This window comes from Engystomops pustulosus, chromosome 1 (genome assembly GCF_040894005.1).
Source record: "Engystomops pustulosus chromosome 1, aEngPut4.maternal, whole genome shotgun sequence".
NCBI lineage: Eukaryota > Metazoa > Chordata > Amphibia > Anura > Leptodactylidae > Engystomops > Engystomops pustulosus.
In genome coordinates, this window is record NC_092411.1 from 171,327,774 (window position 1) to 171,353,005 (window position 25,232).

The 25,232-nt window shown below is 42.3% G+C and overlaps 1 protein-coding gene across 2 annotated transcripts in view; it reads right to left on the reverse strand.

Moving 5' to 3' along the window:
* Positions 1–694: 694 nt before the first annotated feature.
* MLLT1 (MLLT1 super elongation complex subunit) overlaps positions 695–25,232 on the reverse strand; it is a 136,443-nt gene continuing 111,905 nt past the window's right edge. For both annotated transcript variants that reach the window (XM_072113849.1, XM_072113852.1), the window contains 3 exons: positions 5,463–5,534; positions 5,305–5,376; positions 695–3,600 (listed from right to left, as the gene is read on the reverse strand). In XM_072113849.1, the coding sequence (XP_071969950.1) occupies positions 3,472–3,600; positions 5,305–5,376; positions 5,463–5,534 (273 nt within the window). In that variant the 3' untranslated portion in view covers positions 695–3,471. The remainder of the gene's footprint in view (positions 3,601–5,304; positions 5,377–5,462; positions 5,535–25,232) is intronic.

Consider the following 25,232-nt stretch of genomic DNA (forward strand, 5'->3'; position numbering starts at 1 on the left):
TGGAGTGCAGAATTGTGAGCTCATGTGTAATGCCAGAACTTACTGTATATTTAATCACGTCTGATTGGAGGAGACCGCTTCTTCTTCTACCTGGGCTCCATTTCAGCTGAAAATGATAACCATCAGTCACAGCGCCTGCCCCCCTGCAGCCAGTAATCACAGCGCCAGACCCTTTGTTGCCAATAGTCACAGCACCTGTCCCCCTGCAGCCAATAGTCACAGCACTTGTCCCCCTGTAGCCAATAGTCACAGTGCCTATCTCCCTGTAGCCAGTAGTCACAGCGCTTGCCTCCCTGTAGCCAGTAGTCACAGCGCCTGCCTACCTGAAGCCAGTTGTCACAGCACCTGCACCCCTGTGGCCAAAAGTCATAATGATGTCCCACAAAAGCCGACGGTCATAATGTTTTTACATAATAGCCAATGACATATTAAAAAAAATAAATAAAACACATACCTGCCTTGTTCTGCTCTGCACCTTCTTCACCTTGATCCCAGGCCATGCGATATGTCCACCCGAGCTGCGTTACCTCTGGCTACAAGAGCCTGCACCTTTTACCCAGCACAGGTGGATGCATCATAACACATTGCCTGCACTGCCTCACACACATTTATATTCCCCTGTACTATTGCTTTATGTAAAGTTAAAAGTAAAGTTAAAATGCAGTGACCATTTAATGAAGAGGAAACAACAACATTTTTCTTCATCTTTATTTTTTCCTATAAAAACTCTTGAAGATTTCCAAATATTAAAATAAAAATAGTACAAGACCAAATTGTTTATGCATCATTAGCAATACAGTTCCAACCGTTGAGCTCGATTAGAAGCCCTTGGCATTGCTTGATACGTTAATAAATACTTGGTGGACAATAAAATAGTCTGATAATAGAGGTCATAGTCTAATTATAAAAGTATTCATAATTTTGGTAACCATTAAAATGTAAAATTTACTGAAAAGTATCTTATGTGAATGGGATATCACCTAATATCCAACTGGTAACACAGCCAGACTGGCATCAAGGTGCTTGACATAAGGTTGTCCCATTTATTATTTCACTCCCCCTTTACTTTTTAATGGCATTTAATACCTTTAAGGCTATTAAAATTCCTTCCCAAGGTAAAGATACACTTTATTCCATGCTGCCAATGGCGAATTAACCACAAATACTGATATAAATGGAGGGAAACAAATACTGTGCGGAAGACCCAAACTCTTTACATCTGTCCTCACAATTTCAAGAGACATACAAAGAATGTAAATGCAGTTTATGATCCTTGATAATTTTAGAGAATAGAATACGACGGAGCTGCTGTAGTGTTGCTTCTTTCCAATTAAAGAAAAAAGAAAAGTAAAAGCATCTGAGGGGTATAAATCTAGTTCTAGTCCAACATCTTTATCATTGACAAATGTTTTGCAGAAGCAAATAATAAAATATAAAAACAAACCAAATGCTAGGGCCCTAAGAAGCACCGATCCTGGTCCAGAGTCGGTTCAGTGTAGAAAAGGAGTGAAACAATATCAAGTAATAAAAAAAATTAAAAAGGAAAAACAAACCTCCTTTTGTGTTAAGTACAGGTTAAGGGAATTCTGCAGAACATAACAATAAACCCCCAGTTATTATTGGATCATCTTGCATTTTAAATCAAATAGGTCTGACAAATCTGCCCCTTTATTTGACAAACAGTTTGAAATGTGTCTAAAATAAGTTGTGCAATATTTATCATAGGTTTAAGCCTGTTTTTAGTCACCTTTCCGACCAGAATAAAAATGGGTTGGCCCTGGAAAACATTGTGCAGGGAAAGCTTGTGTGCCACAAAATGATAAAATGCAACATGTTTTCTGGTGTTAACACCAACCAACAGTAGGTGCAAAGTACAACTAGACAGTTGCCAGACTTATCACAATGTCTAATGATAAATAAGAAATTTGTTTTACTTTGTGACACTTTTGATCTCCCCTAGTAAATCTTTAACGGGTTGTTCAGGAATAATTAGTTTTTTTCCTAGAATCCCAGGGAGTATGATAACAACAAACAGTGTACACTTATCATACTCTAGCGCAGGGCGACACCAGCCATCACTGCTGGCTTCGGTTTGTATACACATGATAAACGATTAAGCCACAGTGACAACAACGTGCATGCTAAAACTTCTAGCTGTGGGTTATAGTAGGAAGTCGACTGTGGATAGGTCACTGCTGAGCCTCTGTATACAGACAGGTTGCTGGCAGTGATGCACTAGAGAGGAATTAGTAGCCATTTTTTGTTATTTTCAAACCACCTTGGGCCTACAGGAAAAAAAAAATTATTACCGTAATCCCAGACAACCCCTTGAATAATACCATCAAGTAGTAAGTAGTTAAGGTTGAATATCCAAATTTCTTTTCTTTAATTGCACAAACTTATGAAGCCTTATTTTAAGACTCCCTGCAGTCAGCAAAGTCCTATTTAAATACTCATCTTCCTACCTGAGACACTTGTACCTGTACATGGCATTATTAACAATACCTAGATTTTCTTTCAAGCCCTTTGGTTACACCGATGTGTTGATGTTTATAACCTTATCAAAGTTAAAACTTGTAAGTTTAATTTTATTTAATTCCATGCTCAAAAAATAAAAATCATAAAAATTAAAAAAAAGATTCAAAGCAGGAAATAGAAAAATCTTGTTCCTTCCTCAATGGTCAAGATAAAAAAGTAAGTGTAATAGTATGGTTTTGCAGGGCCTCTTATACATAAAAGACATACATACTGGGTGTATGTATATATACATACATACTCACACACACATATACATACACATATATATACATACATACATACACACACACATTATACAGCTTACAGATTCAATGTTCTGCAAAAAGTCTCCCGTCACATATTATAAATACAGTATTTTCTCTACCATTGTTCCTTGAATAAAATGAAAGTGAACATAGAACATACAGGGGAAAAAAGGAGAAAAGGACAGAAATAAAGATTTTCCATCAATTATGCACAACGTGAAATTATTAAATCACTTATGCTGCAGTTCTAGAATATTCCACATCTTTTGAAGGAGCTTCTAATGAACTTCGATGGATACAGCTCTAAAAAAAGTAAATATTTCTAGAAACCGAATAAGTATGTATGTAATTATATATTACTGTGTATGCAGTGATAATTGCATTGTGCACAGCGTCACCATCCACGATGTTGTTTATAATTGTATTATAAGAGAAACCTTTCCTGAACACCCTTGCACCCTAAAAGAGGATAAAATACTGGATTCACTCAGAGTATCAACATTTGGAGAAAACTCCTTAATTGGAACAACCTGTATTAAAAAGATTCCATTTGCTAAGAGCAGCTGGTCAGTGTCAAACGTGCCTTGCAGTGACCATATTAGGAGTTCAAAATAGGAGGGTATTTAGAGAGATCCCTCGATGCACTTCTTTCAATAATTTCTTCATGAATTATTGGGGTGAGGGGGGGTCATGTAGCTCCAGCTTCCAAATAACTCTGCAGCTTACGGACTGTTGTCTCATCCAGTGAGAAGAGGTCAAAGTCAAAAGTTGTGTTTGTGACATTGAAGTGGCCCGTTTCTTCTATGAGGTTGACAATCTTGGGAACAGCAGCAAAGAAAGGCAGATTTAATTATTTTTATTTAAAGCAGTTTATGCATGGAATAATGGCTCCCCAGAAAAATGCATACAGTAATCTAACTATCCAGTGCTTATTGAAGACCTTTAACCCAAATTTTACCCCTCACACCCCCTCACAATACCTGCTGGTAAAGGGTTAAATGTCATCCCCAAATCACCTTAAAATATCTGCCACTGAGGCACTTTATCTTAATTACAACAGTTTTTCTCATATTAAATTGAGTACACATGAGTAAACTTCTGAAGAGAGCTGTGTTTTCTTCAGGCTGCAAGTGAACCAGGCCTCTTTCATTTGACTGACAGCTGTGTATCTCTTCAAATCTCATGGGTATCACTTTAGGTACTCCTCTATTTTTTAGAGCAGGAGGTGTTGCGGGTAAGATGAACAAGGGAATCAAGGGGGCCTAGTCTTAAAGCTGCAGTTCAGCCAATTTTGTGATGGAGTTCACTGCATGGATAATTGCATAGAATGCAAAAATATAAAAAAGGGGATGATTTTAAATGACAAATTCTTACATTTATTAACCACCACTAGGGGCTAAACATCATGTGATTTTTTCTAGTGCCTTTTTAATTTTACACTAGATCTATAGAACCTTGACAAGCAGGTTTCATTTGATATGGACAACTAAAACATGCAAGCCATAGTAAGGCTTCTAGATCCATGAGTAGAAGAACCCACAGTACCCACTAGTGAGCTTAAAACAAAAAAATAACTAAAATTACCACTTCAAAATATATCTAAGTTATCTGTTGTAGTATTATCTGTTACGAAGGTAGTTGATACTTTTATTTTTGTACATCTTTTCAATTAGACAATACAAAAAGTATACATAATATTACACTACTTTAGAAGACTGAAGCACAAAAAAAGATATTTTTAAAATAATATACTTCTAAACTACTGGACCATTACTTCAAAGACTTGACTGGTCTGCCTAAAGGGTTGAACAGCTGGATGGGGACTATTGCAGTTCCAGTTGTCAGATATAGCCAGGCTCCTGCTGTCATTGCATGGGTTGATCGCTGTGATGTATTAGCAGATCAAATTGTAATTTTTATGTGCATCCCAAGGGGCTGAACAACTTTACAGGCTAAGCATTTATGTACAGGAATATACTGTCTACATGTATTTTTGTGGTCTCGTACATAAAGTTGAGTATTCCCCAGGACTCTGTATCAGCCTAGTACCCCTGAGGAAAAACTCAGAATAGGACCTGTTCTTCCGCATGTTTGCATCTCGGCCAGTCCCATAGAAGTCAAAAGGCAGTTTTTGCAGATCAGTTGCTAGGTAACACAATTATGTGACACTCCAAATGGCTGGGAGAAACTAAGGATATAATTTGCTGACCTATGGTTTTTTTTTTTTTTTTTGGTAGAGTTTAAAAAAATGTGTGACATGCAGCCTATTTTTCTGCAATACTGCTCATAATTGGGTAAAATGGTTCTGATCACTGGGCTGCAAAAATGGGCAACAGAACTGTCGTGTGTGGCCATAGGAAGAAGAACAAAAAAGAGTGCATTCCAACACTGCCGGACAGTTCTCTACTGACAATGTCTGCAGTTTTACATACTCAGTAAAGATTGAAGGCTCCCTTTCAAATAGAATATTCAAATTAGCAACTTCTGATACTCATTTTACAGGATATGTACATGGACTCACCTGTTGCAGGACATTTCTTTCACGTAGTGCCATCAGTCTTCGGTGTAGTTCAACTAGCTCATCTGTGTATGCCTAAAGCAGCCAACAAGTAAGCCATTATGACTGCTAGTCCCAACATTGCTTAAATGTGACAGATATTAACAGATTTCTCATCTCACCTTGTCATAGACACCTTTCTTTAACATCTTTTCAGACTTGCTGCAATTCTCAGGACTTCTACGGCCAGTGGTCTATGCAAAGAAACAAAAAAAGAGGAAATAGGTTATTTAACTGTCAGACTGGATAACATTCAGTAACAAACCGAAAAGGTAGAAGACATTGAATAATGGAATTTATAGGTATTTATAGTTGACTGAAGCATTTTCCAAACGGTAAACGCGTAGTATTCTAATCAATCTCTTCCTCATATGGCTTTGCCAATGGTAAAAAAATGAAATTATTTGGCCATCCAAATAAAATGGAACTTTGATGGAACTGGTAACACTATTATAAGCAAATGTCATAAACTAGATGTTGACAGTCTTAGGTCTCACGCACACACAAAGGTGTGTACATAACGTGTCACAAACAGGCCCTGTTTGAGGTCTATTTTGGGTGGGTGAAAGTGAAAAGGGGGCATTGCTGCTCCGCTGATGTCCATTAAAAATGTCTGGCCATGCAACAAAGCAGGCGGGAATTGGACCTGTTCTATATTATGCTGCCACTGTTTATGCAGTTAGCTCACAGCTTCTGCATACGTTCATGTTCAAGAGGCTTTAGTTTACCAATTATAGAGTATACAAGCTTTAATTCACATTGATTTTACTTATTGCATGGACATGCAGGGACCCAATGAGAAGTTGTGCAGTCCTGCCAGTAACATGTTTGTCTCAAAGATTAATCCCTTAGTTACCAAGCTCATTAGCACCTTTAGAAGGCTTCAACTTACCCAGGTGTCTTTGACATAATTTTTCCGTGACATGTTGTACATCAAGTTAGCCGGAAATTTTGGTAGATTTAGCATTTATTTATGAAAAAAGGAGGAATTTTGTAGACATTTTGAAAAAATTTGCTATTTTCAAAAATTCTAAATGTTCTGTTTTTTAAACTGAAAAGTAACTAATTTAGGTAGTAAGACTAACTAACATTTACCATATCTCAGCTTTTCGTCATTTTATTACAACACTAGAATAATCAAAAATCAACCAACAACATTTTCTCAAACTATCAAGAAAATTTTAGAACCAATTATTTTAGGGACCATTTTATTTATATAGGGATTTTGGAAGTTCTGTTAACAGAAACCTCCCACATATCACCCTAATCAATTAACTTTACCCCTCAAACTATTCAAAACAGCATGTAGGAAGCTTGTTAAGCCTTTAAATATTTTACAAAACTTCCGAATCAAACCTTCATTTTGTTTAAATTCAACAATATTTATCATTAATATGTTCATTTAGCCCTAAAATTTAACCACATAAACTGAATAAAAGTAGAAAATGCATATATGAATATATTGTGCAGTTCCTTCTGAGTAAGAGGAAACCCTGCATGTGGATGGGCACATGGTGGGGCACGGAAGGAAGGAGCACCATTGAGCTTTTGTAGGGTATATATTGATCGAATGGTTTTCAGGTGCCATGTCGCGTTTGCAGAACCCCTGGGGCTGCATTCACACGTGCCATTTTGTTTGTGTTTTGAAACGCAATCCAAAGGTTCCACCTGGGATTGCATTTTGAGGTAACATAGCATTTCCTTCACATTGTGTTTCCATTGTGTGGAAACACGATGTTACCAAAATGTGTGATCAGAACTGGAGCCTTTGGATTTTACTTTCTGTTCATAGTTCCTCACTTTCAAATATCAATAACTTTTTTTTCTTTTTCTGTGTACAGAACTGTATGAAGGCTTGTTTTCTGCTTTAAAAAATTGGACTTCCTAGTGAGCTTCAGAAAAAATGAAGCGGCACTCCATTGAAATAAAGTTTATCCTTTATTCCACTATAATCAACAAGAGACATTTTACCCTCTCTATGAAGGCATTGTCATGCCTGGAATACTGCTTCATCATTTTTTTGTGAAGATTGCTGCTGGTTTTGTCGAAACCATTAGAAGACATACACCCGTCATTATTGATACACAAGTGATGCTCCATTACCCTCCGTCTTGACTTGGTACTTTCTAGGGATGGTATTTTATATTTCATGTTGTATACTGGGAAGTTGAAATAAAAGTCAAAATGCAGTAAAATTGACAAGAAACTACATTTGAGTGATTTTCCTGAGGGCTCTGTTTTTACGTCTTTCACTGTATGCTCCAAATGGCATCTCTAATATATTCTTTGGTTCGGTACGGAGTTGGCTAAAGACGTTTTCAATGCTACCATTTTAGGGACGGTGCGACCTTTCGATCACTTTTTATAAAAAATTTTTATCTGCTACGGGGTTTGCCATTGGGAATAACAGTTTTTATATTTTTATAGATTGGGAATTTTGGGACAAAGTGATACCAAATATGTTGCGTTTTTTATTTTTTTTCCACTTCTTTAAATGATTTGTTTTATGTGTGTTGGGGGCTTTTGTACATTAAGGCTCAGTCCTTTTTTAAATTTGACCAGTGTCTCTTCCTGTGGTTATAAGTTTTTAACGCTTTAACACGTCAGGGCTCAAAAGGGAATAACTTGCATTTGGAGCACAGACATTTTACAATTTTTTTTTTCGTTTTGGCATCATGAAGCATTTGTAGATACCAATAGGGACCAATACAGTAGAAACCCCTAAGAACTGACCCCTGGAAACTACACCCCTCCATGAATTAATCTAGGGGTATAGTTAGAATTTAAACCCCAATGGTGGACCCCTTAAAAATACATAAAGGATAGTACATAGTAAAAAAATATCCATTATGTCATCTTGTGCCCAGCTCCTGCCACAGGAGACAAACACCCGAAAAATCCTGATGCACGTTTTCCCGGTTGAAGCAATACCCCATATGGGGCAGTAATCTACAGCATGGCGTTGTATGGCTGAAGCACCTGGTCCAACAAGTCCCCCCCTCGCTGCATAGTGCCCTGCAACCGTGCCTTTTAAGTATTTACAGTGCCGTATGCAGCAGTATTTCTGGAAGCGAGGCACTTGAACAGGGTAGTGCTGGTGTAGAAATTGTCCAGGTAGAGGTGGTAGCCCTGGTCCAGCAGTAGGTGCATCAAATCCCACACTATCTTCACAGTAACAACCAGGAAGGGGGGGGGGCATTCTGGAGGCACTATAGTGGAGCCCTTCCCTTCATATACCCTGAACTTATAGGAATACCCTGATGTACTTTTATACATCTTCACGCCATACCTTGCCCTCTTACTGGTTAGGTACTGGCGGAATTGAAGTCTACCTTTATATTGTACCAGGGACTCATCTATACTCACGTTTGGCAGGAGTATATGCCTAGGCCAGTGATGGCGAACCTATGACACGCGTGTCAGCACTGACACACGTATTCATGTTCGCTGACACGCTGGTCGTGGCTGTGTGACCGGTCGCCATTGTCTGTGGGCGGTCGGCCGCGCAGGTGGGCGGCGGGCGGGCAGGTGCTCGGTGATACAATGTATAAAAGAAAAAAGTTGCCAGCTCACCTCCCCGTCAGTATCGAGTCCGGCACGGGCCCCCCCTGCTGCTGGGGTACATCAAATGACGAAGAAAAGGGAATGCGGTCCAGCCAGGCTCCAGATACAAATCGTTTCTTTATTCAGTGCAAAATAAAATATAACAATCCACTCCTGGTAGGCGTATAGCCTACGCGTTTCGGACGCTTGTCACGTCCTTAATCATGGCTATAGGGTACTAACACAGTAAGACTTATATAGCTTGGTACAAACAAGGGCACCTCCCCTCTCACGCCCTCATAAGCATTTCCGTTTCCGCCCATCTCCGGTCCATTAAAACCTCTGAACTATTACAATTTCTGTATGTGAAAAATAACAACATTCATCATTGACAAAAATCAGTATGATTCCTGTAAACAGCACATTGATCAGACCAATAATACGAGACCCAAGCAATATATATGCAATAGTCCGTGCAAGATCGTATTGCGTCACGTGACTTGGATCACGTGGTTGGTCACGTGATCCATCTGGGTCACAGAGGTGTATAATGTGATTCATTGCCCGTTGCTTGGTAACCCAACAACAGAAAGAGGGATATAGACAGGGTAATGGAAGTTCGTCAACGAAGAGAAAACCAGGGGTGAAGAAGAGTCCCGACGGCACCGCAGCGGGGACCCCCGACGGGAACCACAGAAACGACAGATCCGGGCATCGGCGAGGATCCTCGCGGCGCCACCGAACAAGGCTCTCTCCAACGACACGGTAGGTGCAACTTTGTCTAAATCCAAGGAAAGAGATATTAGACCAAAATATGCGCTATAATACATTAAAAACAACAATGGATCAATTCTGTGAATATAGTACAGTAATTTAAATATTAAAAATAGGAAGGAAAGAAAGCGAAGTGGCAAAATAAGCAAGTATCAAATGACATGGTGGCATTAGTCATACATCAGGTAGTGAGAAGGAAACTCGGATGGCACGCATGGTAAGGCTAATAATGGTACATAATTTCTCTTCTCATATTGAGACCTTGTGGGAGACGAGTACCCAAAGAAAAAATCCAATAAGCCTCCCTGCTAGCCAAACGAGCTGCCATATTGCCACCTCTAACATTCATATGGACTTTCTCTATAGCAAAGGTAGTCAAGTATTGTACATCTCCATTATGACATGTAACAAAATGTTGTGATGCGCCTGAAAGATTGCGACCCGTAGGGTTGGAAATATCCCGTAAGTGTTCTAGGAACCGTATCTTGAATCTGCGGGAAGTGTGCCCAACATACATAAGGTTACAAATGGTACATTGGATAATATACACTACATTATCCGTATTACAGTTTAAGAATTTTTTGATGACAAAACGTTTCATGCCATCACTTGACATAAAGTCCTTCTTTTTATTGGCTACGTATTTACAGGTTTGGCACCGGGTTGCTCCACACTTAAAAAAGCCCTGAGTAGAAAGCCACGTAGATTTAGATTGTGTAGAGAAAAGGGAAGGAGAAAGCAAGTTCCCTAAACTCTGGCCTCGTCTGGAAACTATACGGCATCCATTGCCAAGGATGTTTTCCAATATAGGATCTGTTTTTAGGAGGGGGACATGGCGATTTACGATGTCAGAAATGGCTTTAAACTGTGGGCTGTACTGGAGGACCAGAGTGGGGATTTTGGGATGGTTTTTGGAAGTTTTAGATTGTTGCGGATATAGTAAATCTTGTCTGTTTTTGTTAGAGGCTCTATTATAAGCTTTTTCCAGTATCCAATTCGGGTAACCTCTACTTCTAAGCCTACCACAGACCTTAGATGCTTCTTCATAAAAATCAGAAATATTGGAACAGTTCCGCCTAGTTCTTATTAATTCCCCTACGGGGATGGCCTGGATCGTGTGACGTGGGTGTTGGGATTGGGCATGCATGATCGTATTACCTGCCGTAGGCTTACGGTAAGTTCTGGCATTAATATTCTCACCAGTGGCACCATGAAGAGATAAGTCGAGGAACGAAATATCGTGTGGATCAGCAATAAAAGTGAATTTGAGATTGAACAAATTATTATTCAGGTAATCAATAAAGAGTGGTATGGCAGGCACATCCCCCCGCCAGACGATCAAAATATCGTCTATGTACCTGCCATACCACTCAATGTCGCTCAAAAAAGGGTTGTCGGGAGAGTAAATAGTGAGTTCCTCCCACCAAGACATGGTGAGGTTGGCCAGGGATGGGGAAAACTTGGCCCCCATACTCACTCCTTTTGTCTGTAAATAAAAAATATTGTCAAACATAAAAAAATTATGTGTAATGAGAAAGTGACATGTCATGATTACAAACTCTTTGAACTCGGGTAAATAGTTGGTATACTTATCGAGATGAAATTGGAGTGCTTTAAGTGCAATATCATGGGGGATGGATGTATAAAGTGATACAATGTCACAGCTCAACCATGAAAAATTACTTTCCCAACAAATTTTATCAAGGGACCGGAGGACATCCCGTGAGTCCTGGAGAAAGCCCGGAACACGCCTCACGAGGGGCTGCAAGATCCAGTCCAGCCAACTACACAGATTCTCGCTCAATGAGCCAATGCCCGAAACTATTGGGCGCATAGGGGGTGGTATAATTCCCTTATGGGTCTTCGGGAGACCATGAATTATGGGTATCACCGGGTCTTCAACGAAAATCTGATCAACTTGGTTCTGGGTGAGTACACCTAGGCTTAGTCCCTCTCCCAATAGTTTTTTTATAGCCAGATTAAAGCATGCTGTAGGGTTTTCATCCAGTTTCCTATATGTGTTGGAATCATTTAGCAATGCTAAAATTTGGTCACTATACATTGACTTATCCATTAGGACAACTGAACCCCCCTTATCCGACATTTTTATTATGACATCCTGCCATCCCATAATATCCTTAAGAGCCTGTTTCAGGGGAGGGGAAAGATTCGCAACCCTGCGCTTATCAAAGGATACAGTGTCCTTTAACAATTTGAGGTCGCGCTCCATCCTCTCCTGGAACAGGTCCATGCAGTCTGCACGGGAATTAACAGGATAAAATCTCGGATTCCCCACCCTGAAATCACCAGTGTGTTTGTCACAGTCATAAGTCCCATCATTATCAGAAAGGGATATCAAATTGTACAACGTCAATTGGTCCCTAAAATTAAGAGGTACAAATGGGTTCTCACTTACTTGATTGGCCATAGAATCAGTGCTATCACCTTCATTCAAGTTATAAAAGTGACGTTTCACAGTTAAGTCTCTCACAAACTTATTGATGTCACATATTGTGGAGTAGACATCAAAATCCCTATCAGGGACAAAATTGAGTCCTAGTGATAGAATCTCGACCTGGTCGGGGGAAAGGGTATGACTGGACAAATTGACTATATCCAGACTGTCTATTTGGGTTTCTTGCTTCTCAGTGTCCAAGAAGGGATGCCATTTGTTTCGGTGTTTACGCCCCCCTCTGCGTTTTTTGAGGGCCTCCGATTCCTCTTTTTCTTGTAATAGGGTGCAGGTCGCGAGATGTTGCTGCTTTGCTCCGATTCAGACTCTTGGGTTAGATATTCCGAGGATTCTTGGTCAGATGATAAAAATCCCACTTTTTGCGTTTTGTCTTGGGGTTGTCGTCTATTGGATTTTTTAAGTATAGAACGAGGAGTATACGGTGGCCTCTCCCAACGTCCCCATTCATATACCTGTTGATTTTCGTAGTCAAATTCGTCCCTTTGGAACTTTGTTCTTTTAGTTGCGGCAATTTTTTCTTCCATGCCGTTTATATGTTGGGTCAGCTTCTGAATTTGTGCATCAAACCCCTGTTCGGTAAGGTTCTGCTTGAGACTGGTTTTAACTTTCTCAATATCGGCCTGTAGCTCTTTCAATTTAGTTTCTTCATTATCAATGATAAGGTTCATCAGTTTCAACGAACATTCTGATAAAATGTCATTCCAGTTCGTAGTGAATTCGTCTGAATAAATGATTGAAGGAATCTTCTTGAGTCGAAGGCCTCTAGGGATAAATTTTCTGTCAACATAGGCTTTGAGGGTGGTTTGATCCCACCAAACTCTGGTTTCATGTTCCATTAATTTCTCCAGTACTTTGTAATTGTCATCAGGTCCACTCTGTGGGTCGCGTATAGCGCTCTGACTTGAAAACACCTCTGCCGCACGTTCGGCTCTATTCATATTCATGATGTATATATAAAGGTCCAATGTCCTTCCATAAAAATTTTAAAAATTAAAAACAACGTCGTCTACCAGTCAGCGTGGATAAGAGGAGGTGTGCACGGCTGCAGAAACATCAATGTATAAAAGAAAAAAGTTGCCAGCTCACCTCCCCGTCAGTATCGAGTCCGGCACGGGCCCCCCCCCGTTTTAATGGACCGGAGATGGGCGGAAACGGAAATGCTTATGAGGGCGTGAGAGGGGAGGTGCCCTTGTTTGTACCAAGCTATATAAGTCTTACTGTGTTAGTACCCTATAGCCATGATTAAGGACGTGACAAGCGTCCGAAACGCGTAGGCTATACGCCTACCAGGAGTGGATTGTTATATTTTATTTTGCACTGAATAAAGAAACGATTTGTATCTGGAGCCTGGCTGGACCGCATTCCCTTTTCTTCGTCATTTGATGTACCCCAGCAGCAGGGGGGGCCCGTGCCGGACTCGATACTGACGGGGAGGTGAGCTGGCAACTTTTCTTTTATACATTGATGTTTCTGCAGCCGTGCACACCTCCTCTTATCCACGCTGACTGGTAGACGACGTTGTTTTTAATTTTTAAAATTTTTATGGAAGGACATTGGACCTTTATATATACATCATGAATATGAATAGAGCCGAACGTGCGGCAGAGGTGTTTTCAAGTCAGAGCGCTATACGCGACCCACAGAGTGGACCTGATGACAATTACAAAGTACTGGAGAAATTAATGGAACATGAAACCAGAGTTTGGTGGGATCAAACCACCCTCAAAGCCTATGTTGACAGAAAATTTATCCCTAGAGGCCTTCGACTCAAGAAGATTCCTTCAATCATTTATTCAGACGAATTCACTACGAACTGGAATGACATTTTATCAGAATGTTCGTTGAAACTGATGAACCTTATCATTGATAATGAAGAAACTAAATTGAAAGAGCTACAGGCCGATATTGAGAAAGTTAAAACCAGTCTCAAGCAGAACCTTACCGAACAGGGGTTTGATGCACAAATTCAGAAGCTGACCCAACATATAAACGGCATGGAAGAAAAAATTGCCGCAACTAAAAGAACAAAGTTCCAAAGGGACGAATTTGACTACGAAAATCAACAGGTATATGAATGGGGACGTTGGGAGAGGCCACCGTATACTCCTCGTTCTATACTTAAAAAATCCAATAGACGACAACCCCAAGACAAAACGCAAAAAGTGGGATTTTTATCATCTGACCAAGAATCCTCGGAATATCTAACCCAAGAGTCTGAATCGGAGCAAAGCAGCAACATCTCGCGACCTGCACCCTATTACAAGAAAAAGAGGAATCGGAGGCCCTCAAAAAACGCAGAGGGGGGCGTAAACACCGAAACAAATGGCATCCCTTCTTGGACACTGAGAAGCAAGAAACCCAAATAGACAGTCTGGATATAGTCAATTTGTCCAGTCATACCCTTTCCCCCGACCAGGTCGAGATTCTATCACTAGGACTCAATTTTGTCCCTGATAGGGATTTTGATGTCTACTCCACAATATGTGACATCAATAAGTTTGTGAGAGACTTAACTGTGAAACGTCACTTTTATAACTTGAATGAAGGTGATAGCACTGATTCTATGGCCAATCAAGTAAGTGAGAACCCATTTGTACCTCTTAATTTTAGGGACCAATTGACGTTGTACAATTTGATATCCCTTTCTGATAATGATGGGACTTATGACTGTGACAAACACACTGGTGATTTCAGGGTGGGGAATCCGAGATTTTATCCTGTTAATTCCCGTGCAGACTGCATGGACCTGTTCCAGGAGAGGATGGAGCGCGATATCAAATTGTTAAAGGACACTGTATCCTTTGATAAGCGCAGGGTTGCGAATCTTTCCCCTCCCCTGAAACAGGCTCTTAAGGATATTATGGGATGGCAGGATGTCATAATAAAAATGTCGGATAAGGGGGGTTCAGTTGTCCTAATGGATAAGTCAATGTATAGTGACCAAATTTTAGCATTGCTAAATGATTCCAACACATATAGGAAACTGGATGAAAACCCTACAGCATGCTTTAATCTGGCTATAAAAAAACTATTGGGAGAGGGACTAAGCCTAGGTGTACTCACCCAGAACCAAGTTGATCAGATTTTCGTTGAAGACCCGGTGATACCCATAATTCATGGTCTCCCGAAGACCCATAAGGGAATTATACCACCCCCTATGCGCCCAATAGTTTCGGGCATTGGCTCATTGAGCGAGAATCTGTGTAGTTGGCTGGACTGGATCTTGCAGCCCCTCGTGAGGCGTGTTCCGGGCTTTCTCCAGGACTCACGGGATGTCCTCCGGTCCCTTGATAAAATTTGTTGGGAAAGTAATTTTTCATGGTTGAGCTGTGACATTGTATCACTTTATACATCCATCCCCCATGATATTGCACTTAAAGCACTCCAATTTCATCTCGATAAGTATACCAACTATTTACCCGAGTTCAAAGAGTTTGTAATCATGACATGTCACTTTCTCAATACACATAATTTTTTTATGTTTGACAATATTTTTTATTTACAGACAAAAGGAGTGAGTATGGGGGCCAAGTTTTCCCCATCCCTGGCCAACCTCACCATGTCTTGGTGGGAGGAACTCACTATTTACTCTCCCGACAACCCTTTTTTGAGCGACATTGAGTGGTATGGCAGGTACATAGACGATATTTTGATCGTCTGGCGGGGGGATGTGCCTGCCATACCACTCTTTATTGATTACCTGAATAATAATTTGTTCAATCTCAAATTCACTTTTATTGCTGATCCACACGATATTTCGTTCCTCGACTTATCTCTTCATGGTGCCACTGGTGAGAATATTAATGCCAGAACTTACCGTAAGCCAACGGCAGGTAATACGATCATGCATGCCCAATCCCAACACCCACGTCACACGATCCAGGCCATCCCCGTAGGGGAATTAATAAGAACTAGGCGGAACTGTTCCAATATTTCTGATTTTTATGAAGAAGCATCTAAGGTCTGTGGTAGGCTTAGAAGTAGAGGTTACCCGAATTGGATACTGGAAAAAGCTTATAATAGAGCCTCTAACAAAAACAGACAAGATTTACTATATCCGCAACAATCTAAAACTTCCAAAAACCATCCCAAAATCCCCACTCTGGTCCTCCAGTACAGCCCACAGTTTAAAGCCATTTCTGACATCGTAAATCGCCATGTCCCCCTCCTAAAAACAGATCCTATATTGGAAAACATCCTTGGCAATGGATGCCGTATAGTTTCCAGACGAGGCCAGAGTTTAGGGAACTTGCTTTCTCCTTCCCTTTTCTCTACACAATCTAAATCTACGTGGCTTTCTACTCAGGGCTTTTTTAAGTGTGGAGCAACCCGGTGCCAAACCTGTAAATACGTAGCCAATAAAAAGAAGGACTTTATGTCAAGTGATGGCATGAAACGTTTTGTCATCAAAAAATTCTTAAACTGTAATACGGATAATGTAGTGTATATTATCCAATGTACCATTTGTAACCTTATGGATGTTGGGCACACTTCCCGCAGATTCAAGATACGGTTCCTAGAACACTTACGGGATATTTCCAACCCTACGGGTCGCAATCTTTCAGGCGCATCACAACATTTTGTTACATGTCATAATGGAGATGTACAATACTTGACTACCTTTGCTATAGAGAAAGTCCTTATGAATGTTAGAGGTGGCAATATGGCAGCTCGTTTGGCTAGCAGGGAGGCTTATTGGATTTTTTCTTTGGGTACTCGTCTCCCACAAGGTCTCAATATGAGAAGAGAAATTATGTACCATTATTAGCCTTACCATGCGTGCCATCCGAGTTTCCTTCTCACTACCTGATGTATGACTAATGCCACCATGTCATTTGATACTTGCTTATTTTGCCACTTCGCTTTCTTTCCTTCCTATTTTTAATATTTAAATTACTGTACTATATTCACAGAATTGATCCATTGTTGTTTTTAATGTATTATAGCGCATATTTTGGTCTAATATCTCTTTCCTTGGATTTAGACAAAGTTGCACCTACCGTGTCGTTGGAGAGAGCCTTGTTCGGTGGCGCCGCGAGGATCCTCGCCGATGCCCGGATCTGTCGTTTCTGTGGTTCCCGTCGGGGGTCCCCGCTGCGGTGCCGTCGGGACTCTTCTTCACCCCTGGTTTTCTCTTCGTTGACGAACTTCCATTACCCTGTCTATATCCCTCTTTCTGTTGTTGGGTTACCAAGCAACGGGCAATGAATCACATTATACACCTCTGTGACCCAGATGGATCACGTGACCAACCACGTGATCCAAGTCACGTGACGCAATACGATCTTGCACGGACTATTGCATATATATTGCTTGGGTCTCGTATTATTGGTCTGATCAATGTGCTGTTTACAGGAATCATACTGATTTTTGTCAATGATGAATGTTGTTATTTTTCACATACAGAAATTGTAATAGTTCAGAGGTTTTAATGGACCGGAGATGGGCGGAAACGGAAATGCTTATGAGGGCGTGAGAGGGGAGGTGCCCTTGTTTGTACCAAGCTATATAAGTCTTACTGTGTTAGTACCCTATAGCCATGATTAAGGACGTGACAAGCGTCCGAAACGCGTAGGCTATACGCCTACCAGGAGTGGATTGTTATATTTTATTTTGCACTGAATAAAGAAACGATTTGTATCTGGAGCCTGGCTGGACCGCATTCCCTTTTCTTCGTCGCTCGGTGATACAACACTGCTTCTGTCCTCCCATCCTGCTCTGCGGCACTCTGCACGAGCGTGGAGACAGAGCAGCCCCGGCAACCTGTGCTGTGCCTGCTGCAGCCCACTCAGCTCCAGCTTCCGGCCCGCGGGGAGGGGGGGGGCCCTGTGACTATACTGGGGGGCCCTATGACATTATTGGGGAGGCCCTGTGACTATACTGGGGGTCCTATGACAATATTGGGGAGTGGGGGAGGCCCTGCGACTATACTGGGGGCCCTATGACAATATTGGGGATGGGGGGACCCTGTGACTATACTGGGGGGGGGGGCTGTCGCCGGACTGCCACAGGTTCGCCATCACTGGAAGAATTCCCCCTCCCCCTCACTTATCTTAGTTCATGGCACCCCACACAAGTTAAATAACAGCAAGACCAACAAAAGAAACCAACTGACAGATTAACAAAGAAGTCACTAAGCAGATAAATTAAATAATTATACATATACGTATTTAAACTCTAAATATCACAAAATTAGGGTTTTTTTCTAAAGGTGACACACCACCCGAGTTATGCTCGTTTTTTTGGCGAATTTTGACACGCCAAGCTCAAAAGGTTGCCCATCACTGGCCTAGGCAAACTTAGCACTACAATGATCTAATATGGGCCCAAACTTAAATAAACGATCATAACTGGGGTCATCTCTGGGTGGGCACTGTGCATTGTCGTAGTGCATAAACATATGGATGGCTTCAAAGCGCATCCTGCTCATTGCCATGCGGAACATCGTGGTCGTGGTACAGAATGTCTGTGCTCCAGAAGTCCCTGATTGAAGACTTCTTTACAATCCCCATAAGAAGCATTATGCCCCAATACTTCTCCATCTCTGTTGCAGTGACAGGTCCACCTATAGGGTTGTGAATAAAATGAAGAGGGGTTTTGGGCAATATGCTGTGCAGCGTAGAGATTGGTCTGGACTACAATTAAATTCAATAGCTCCTCTTCAAAAAAAACCTTTAAAAAGTCCACAGCTCTGAGCCCTGCCGTGTCAAATTTAATTCCACGTTGGCCTAAAAAGTGGGGGACCTGAGGGGTATAATTATCTGGGGCAATCCATGTAGGGTCAGTGGAAGCCCCAGGCCCTTCAATCGCAGATGCCCTAGTCACTGGAAGATGAGCAGGACAACGATGATGATAGGTAAAAGGGGACATCATCCGCACTAGCTGACTCAGTGTCAGAGGCAAGCATGTTGTATGCCTTCAACGTAGTGAACGTCTTCTGAGACATTGCACACAAAAAAATAAGAATGTGCGATCTTCCGGTTCCGGCGCTGATGGAGAAAGACACGTGTTGGTGCGCTCCGTCTAACCCCCACCGCACATAGCTCCAGACCAGCCTTAAAATCAGCTTGGTGGCCCGTATTAACAGAGCCTCCGACATAACATCGAGGACAGTCTTTTATGCAGCGGTACTTTCTCCGAAGTGGCCAGAAATCGTGCCCATCTCCCCGCCCTAACACCAACAGCATGTGTCATCCCTGCCCGGGAATGCCGTCCCTGGAGTCTCATACCACAGAGAACCTGGAAGAGACCCTGCAGTCGCAGCACCTAACCAGCGCAGAAACCTACCTTCCAGATACGCCAAGACCACAGGTGGGTGAGGTGGTCAGCAAACTGACGGCGGCCATACAGGCCACGATCACGGAAGTGAAGGGTAAGGTGCAGGATCATGAGGCGCGACTTACAGGCCTCGAGGAGCGTTTCAGAGAGGGGAAAGACTCTGAGGCAGCCATGTTATCTGCTCAGCAACGCTTGGAACGACTAACTACCACACTGGCAGACCGTATTGAAGACCTGGAAAACAGGTCTAGACGCAGTAACCTGCGGTTAGTGGGACTCCCAGAGAGTGTCACGGGGGGTGCCCTTTGCAGGGTGTTTGAAGAAGACCTACCGCGGGCCCTTTGGGTGGGCGCCAGGAGACTGGTGGAGAGGGTACATCGAATAGGCCCCCCAGGGACAAACAGCAATAACAGCGGTGAGGCAACGCCAGACTCCACAGCGAGACCAAGGCAAGCAATTGCTAAATACCTGAACTATGCCGATAAAGAAGAGCTCCTGCGAGCATATCGAAATATGAGAGCCCCACTCTTTTTACGAGGTCAAAAAGTCCTTCTTTTTGCAGATTTCTCTGTGGTGGTGAAAAACGCAAGCTGTTCAGCCCACTGTGCTCTGCATTGGCGGCAAAAAATGCCCGATTCCAACTAGCTTATCCGGCAGTACTACGTATTAAGACGCAAGATGGTGTCCAACATGAATTCAGCGACCCGCTGGAAGCAGAGAGTTTTGTGGCGCAACTTTCAACCGACAACTTACAGCTACATGAAAGAAGACGCGCACACATCTCCAGAAGACATGTAGAAGAGGATGACCAGAATGACCAGCATTGAGTTCCCCATGACGCTGCAAATCTAGAGAGCCACGAGGCCTGGATGCGGTCAGGAAAATCGACACAGGGATCCCGGAGCAATGCAATGCAAGGGACACTTGATAACACTAACATTTTTCTCAGTTAAGGTACTGCTGTTACCAGTTTATTAATATTATCAGTTGAATATGTTTTATACCTATGCCCTGCATCTGACGTGAAGGGGGAGGGGAGTCAGGAATAGGGAGAAATAACGGTGGGCTGACAGAATATGGGATGAGTAGAAGAAAAGGATGGACCCTGGGGGGGGGGGGGAATTGTATAAGCAAGGGAGTGTATAAGCAACGGACCTTCGAGTGACATCTACACTTTGGGATAGGGGGAGATGGGAGGGGGGGGGGGATGTAGTTCTTCAATCTTGATAATACTGACAGGTGGGGGGTGAGTGACTCACGTGACATCAGAAAAAAGGAGGTCACGAGCTTGTATGCACAGATGTCTCTTTGGGGCTTTCGTTGAAAATTGAAAGGAGCCTAGAGACATAAATTCTCTTTAGTCCTTCAAAGGGAAAACGGGACATAGTTTGATTTGAGTAAGACTAAAAACAGGATCACTAACCTTACAGGTTAGATAATAAGGGGGGGGGGGAAGGGAAGTTAAACATATATATAATTTGTTGGAATTGTGAGTTTTTGTGTATAGTTTTGTGTGCATTCAAATTGTGAAGTCCCCTTGAGCTGCTCGCTGCATTTACCCAGAGATCATAAAACGCGGTGTAACTAGTGAGAATAATGCGGGTTATATCATGGAATGTCAAGGGGCTGCGAGCTCCACAAAAACGAATGATGGTGCTGAGACATTTGAAAAAATTGCGGGTAGATATAGCGCTACTGCAGGAGACACACCTGGCAGAAGATGACTTTCCGAGAATGTGCAAATTATGGGTAGGAGCAGCATATGGTTCTCCAGCTAATGAAAGGAAAGCAGGGGTAATGATACTAATTAACAAATCTTTGGCCAGCCAGGTACAGCACGTGGAACAAGACACAGAAGGAAGACTAATAAAGGTAAAATTACTATTACCTAATGGCATCCTAAGCATATATAATGTCTACAGCCCGAACTCAGAGCAAAAACCCTTTTTTGACAGACTAGGCTCAAAAATCTTATTAGATGGCGAACCCTGGAAGCTGGTGGGAGGGGATTTCAACGACGTTATTAAGGTTGAGGAGGATAGGAAGCGACCAGAACAACAACGGACGAGACTGGAAGTTAGGGAGACTCCACTATTCCAATTTAAACAAATGACTGGATTGGTAACTACTTGGAGACTTAACCACCCACAAGATAGGGAGTTTACACACTACTCTCACCCACATGACACATGGTCAAGATTAGACTACATGTTCCTGTCCAACCCCCTAAATCCGAAAATAACGAATGTACAGATAGGGGACATGGTCATATCCGATCACTCACCATTACACCTAGACTTGGCAGATGTAAGCCCTAATGGTACTGACATCTTTCCCTCTTTTTTGACTAAGGATGAGAACTTCCTGAATTTATTACAAGGATGATGGCAGGAATATCTAGGGGGGAATGGGGGACATGCCACTGACTCCCCACTTTTCTGGGAAACAGGGAAGGTGGTAATGAGAGGTCGAATTGACACCTATTACCGGGGACTTAAAAAGGCGACACATAAACAGTATCAATTGGCGAGTGGGAAAGTTCGGAAGGCATACACTGAGTTTGTATCCAGACCAACACCAGATAGCAAAGAGCGGTGGACCCAGGCGCAGAGGGAATTTTCCGAATGGGCGGAAAGGAAAGAGTTTTGTACGATCCCAATTTGAGGTAGATCTTCATAAATACGGCGATAAATCGGGTAAACTCCTGGCCAACCTGGCAAAGGGAAGAAGGACGTTGACACATATCCTTAGGATAAAAGATAAGACAGGGACGGTCAAAACAGGCCCGGCCGAGGTTAACGCAGTGTTGGGAGAGTTTTATGAGTCTTTGTACTGAGGCCCTATAACTAGTGGAGAACGGGGCAAAGCCTTTTTAGACAAGATATCACTCCCCAAATTAACCTCAGATCAACTACAAACATTGAACGCCCCAATCACGGCAGAGGAGATCCAAAATATTATCAAAGACCTTCCAAATGGCAAGGCACCAGGGCCGGATGGCTACCCGGGGGAATTTTACAAGGCACTGCGTCCTCAGTTGGCGCCAGTGTTGACACCCCTATTTACTAAATTCACGCAAGGTACCCCATTATCCAACCATATGAACACAGCATATGTGAAATTGTTACCCAAGGAAGGGAAAGACCTAGAGAACCCGGCATCGTATCGTCCAATCTCTTTAATTAATTTAGACCTGAAAATCCTATCCAAAGTATACTCAAATAGGCTAGCGCCTATTATGCCCACATTGATATCACCTTTGCAGGTGAGCTTTACAGTAGGGCGCTCGGCGGTAACGAATTTACGCAGGGTACTGCTGGCTCTGGACATCGCATCCCATCGCCCTGTGGGGTAGAAAGCACCTGCCCTGGTCACCATTGACGCAGAAAAAGCTTTTGATAATGTGTGTTGGGAGTGGCTAGGGCAGGTACTTGACAATATGGGGTTCATAGGCTCATTTCGAGACAGTCTGTGCTGTACAGTGGGGCTTGGGTGCGGGTGAACACCACAGGATTTATTTCCAAACCATTTGCTTTACTGAAAGGTACACACCAGGGGTGTCCGCTCTCGCCTTTATTATTTAACATTGCAGTGGAACCACTGGCAAGATTTTTAGCGGAATCCTCGGAGCTCAAGGGGATAAAAATAGGGAATTCAGCCCTTCGTGTGGCCCTCTTCGCAGACGACATAGTGCTGTTCCTTGAGGATCCGGTAGATAGCCTGCCAGGAGTGATGCGAATATTCAAAGAATTTGGTAGTTTCTCAGGATTCAGAGTTAATCTAACTAAAAGTGAAATTCTATTCTTAGGACCACGGCGACCCCCCCACTTGCCCCAGGGAACATCCATATGTGACATACCAATAGCACCAACATGGATAGGCTACTTGGGGATCAAGATAGGCAGGACACCGGACTCTCTTTACGCGCTGAATTATCCACCGCTCTTTGCTAAGATAGCTAAGGAACTCAAACATTGGCACAATTTGCCTCTGTCGCTACTTGGTAGAAATCAATTAGTTAAAATGTTGAGCCTTTCTAAGTTACTATACCCCATGCAAACCATCCCCCTATTAATCAAACACAAAGATGTCATGTCCCTACACAGGGTGATCACACATTTTTTATGGAGGGGGAAGCATCCGCGTATAGGTCTATGCAAACTGATGGTCACCAAGGATAAAGGGGGTATGGGTCTCCCAGACATAAAACGATACAATCTAGCATGTCTTCTTAGACATATTATAGACTGGTTAAAAGACACTAACCATTACTCAGATGTAGCCTTAGAGACGGAATACTGCTCCCCATGGGACTTGAGAACACTTCATCATGTACCAACAGGGAAGCAACCTGTTACAATCAAACACTCCGCGACATTGAGAGACACAATTGCAGCTTGGAAAGCGATACACAAGGGCTTCCGCGACATTGAGAGACACAATTGCAGCTTGGAAAGCGATACGCAAGGGCTTACATCTGCCATGGATAATATCTAAGCACCTCCCCTTGTGGAATCATCCCTGCTTCTCTCAGGGTCGCCAGAGTAGGCTATTTGTGGAATGGAGAAACAAAGGGATACATACAATCAAGGATCTTTTACACCAACAGGAACACAGGTGGCTGACCAGAGAAGAACTGATAGGGAACTATGACCTGGGGGACCCCAATTCTTCCAGTTCGCCCAAATCAAGCACTTTTGTATGGATACGGTTAGAGACATGGCACAGGAGGCGGGTCAAAACCAATTCGATAATATCTTACACATGTCGATACGCAGGGGAGGGATCTTACTCTTGTATAAGGCACTGCGGAGGAGGATGGAGAAGGAGGATCTATCATTCTCGGGGTGGGTGACACAACTGGGAGGCGAGGAGACGGCAGACAAAATTTTGAAAGGTTGGCAGGTTCTATGCTCAGCAGTAGTGAACCAAGTGTGGAGAGACACACATTTTAGAATCATACACAGGGCAATATATGCTTTTAACCTCCCACCAACCCCAGCCAACCCCCAAAGGCTGACGGCTTGTCCAAAATGTCAGATGTCAGGTACAGACCTATACCATGGCTTGTGGCTGTGCGAAAAGTCACGGGTCTTCTGGGAGCAAATCCGGGAAATAGCAGAAGACCTATAGAAGCGAGCAATACCCATGGATCCGATGATTTATGTGTTCCATTATGACACTCAACAAGATGACGAGAGCCTTCAGAATTTCTGTTGGCTACCAAAATTGTTTCACGTGCCGTGTCTGGTGGCGAAGAGGTCATTGCTGCAACAATGGCTGGAACCTAATGTTCCCACAAGGAACAAGATAATAGAACAGATGAAGAAACTCTTTCATAGAGAAAGGCTGGATGCTGAACGCTGTAAGTCCAAATTGGTGGGCAAGCTTTTTAAGAAGTGGAGGCTATTCATTGTAAAGTACTTCACTGTACAGGAAAGGGTTGATTTAATGAAACCTTTCACACTGACCCAATGGTATCTTACAGAGCAAGGATACCCTAGCCAGATGGGGACTAACTTGAATTTAAGGGAGAAAGCACGATACTCCTTACCCCTTTCTTCTTCGATTCTGCTTTATTTTCAGGGTCCTTAATTTTCTGAAGTCTTAATTATCCAAATATGCTGTTGTCTATGATAACAATGTGGAATTTTACTTATGCAAAGCAGCTAGGAGTGTACTGTCCAATAACTCATGTATGCACACATATGTCTTTCTGTTAAATGGCTTGCGTGCCAGTCAATTGTTTGTTCGTATGTTCCTTTATATGAAAATTAAAAAAAATTATAAAAAAAAAAAAAAAAAAAATAAGAATGTGCACCAG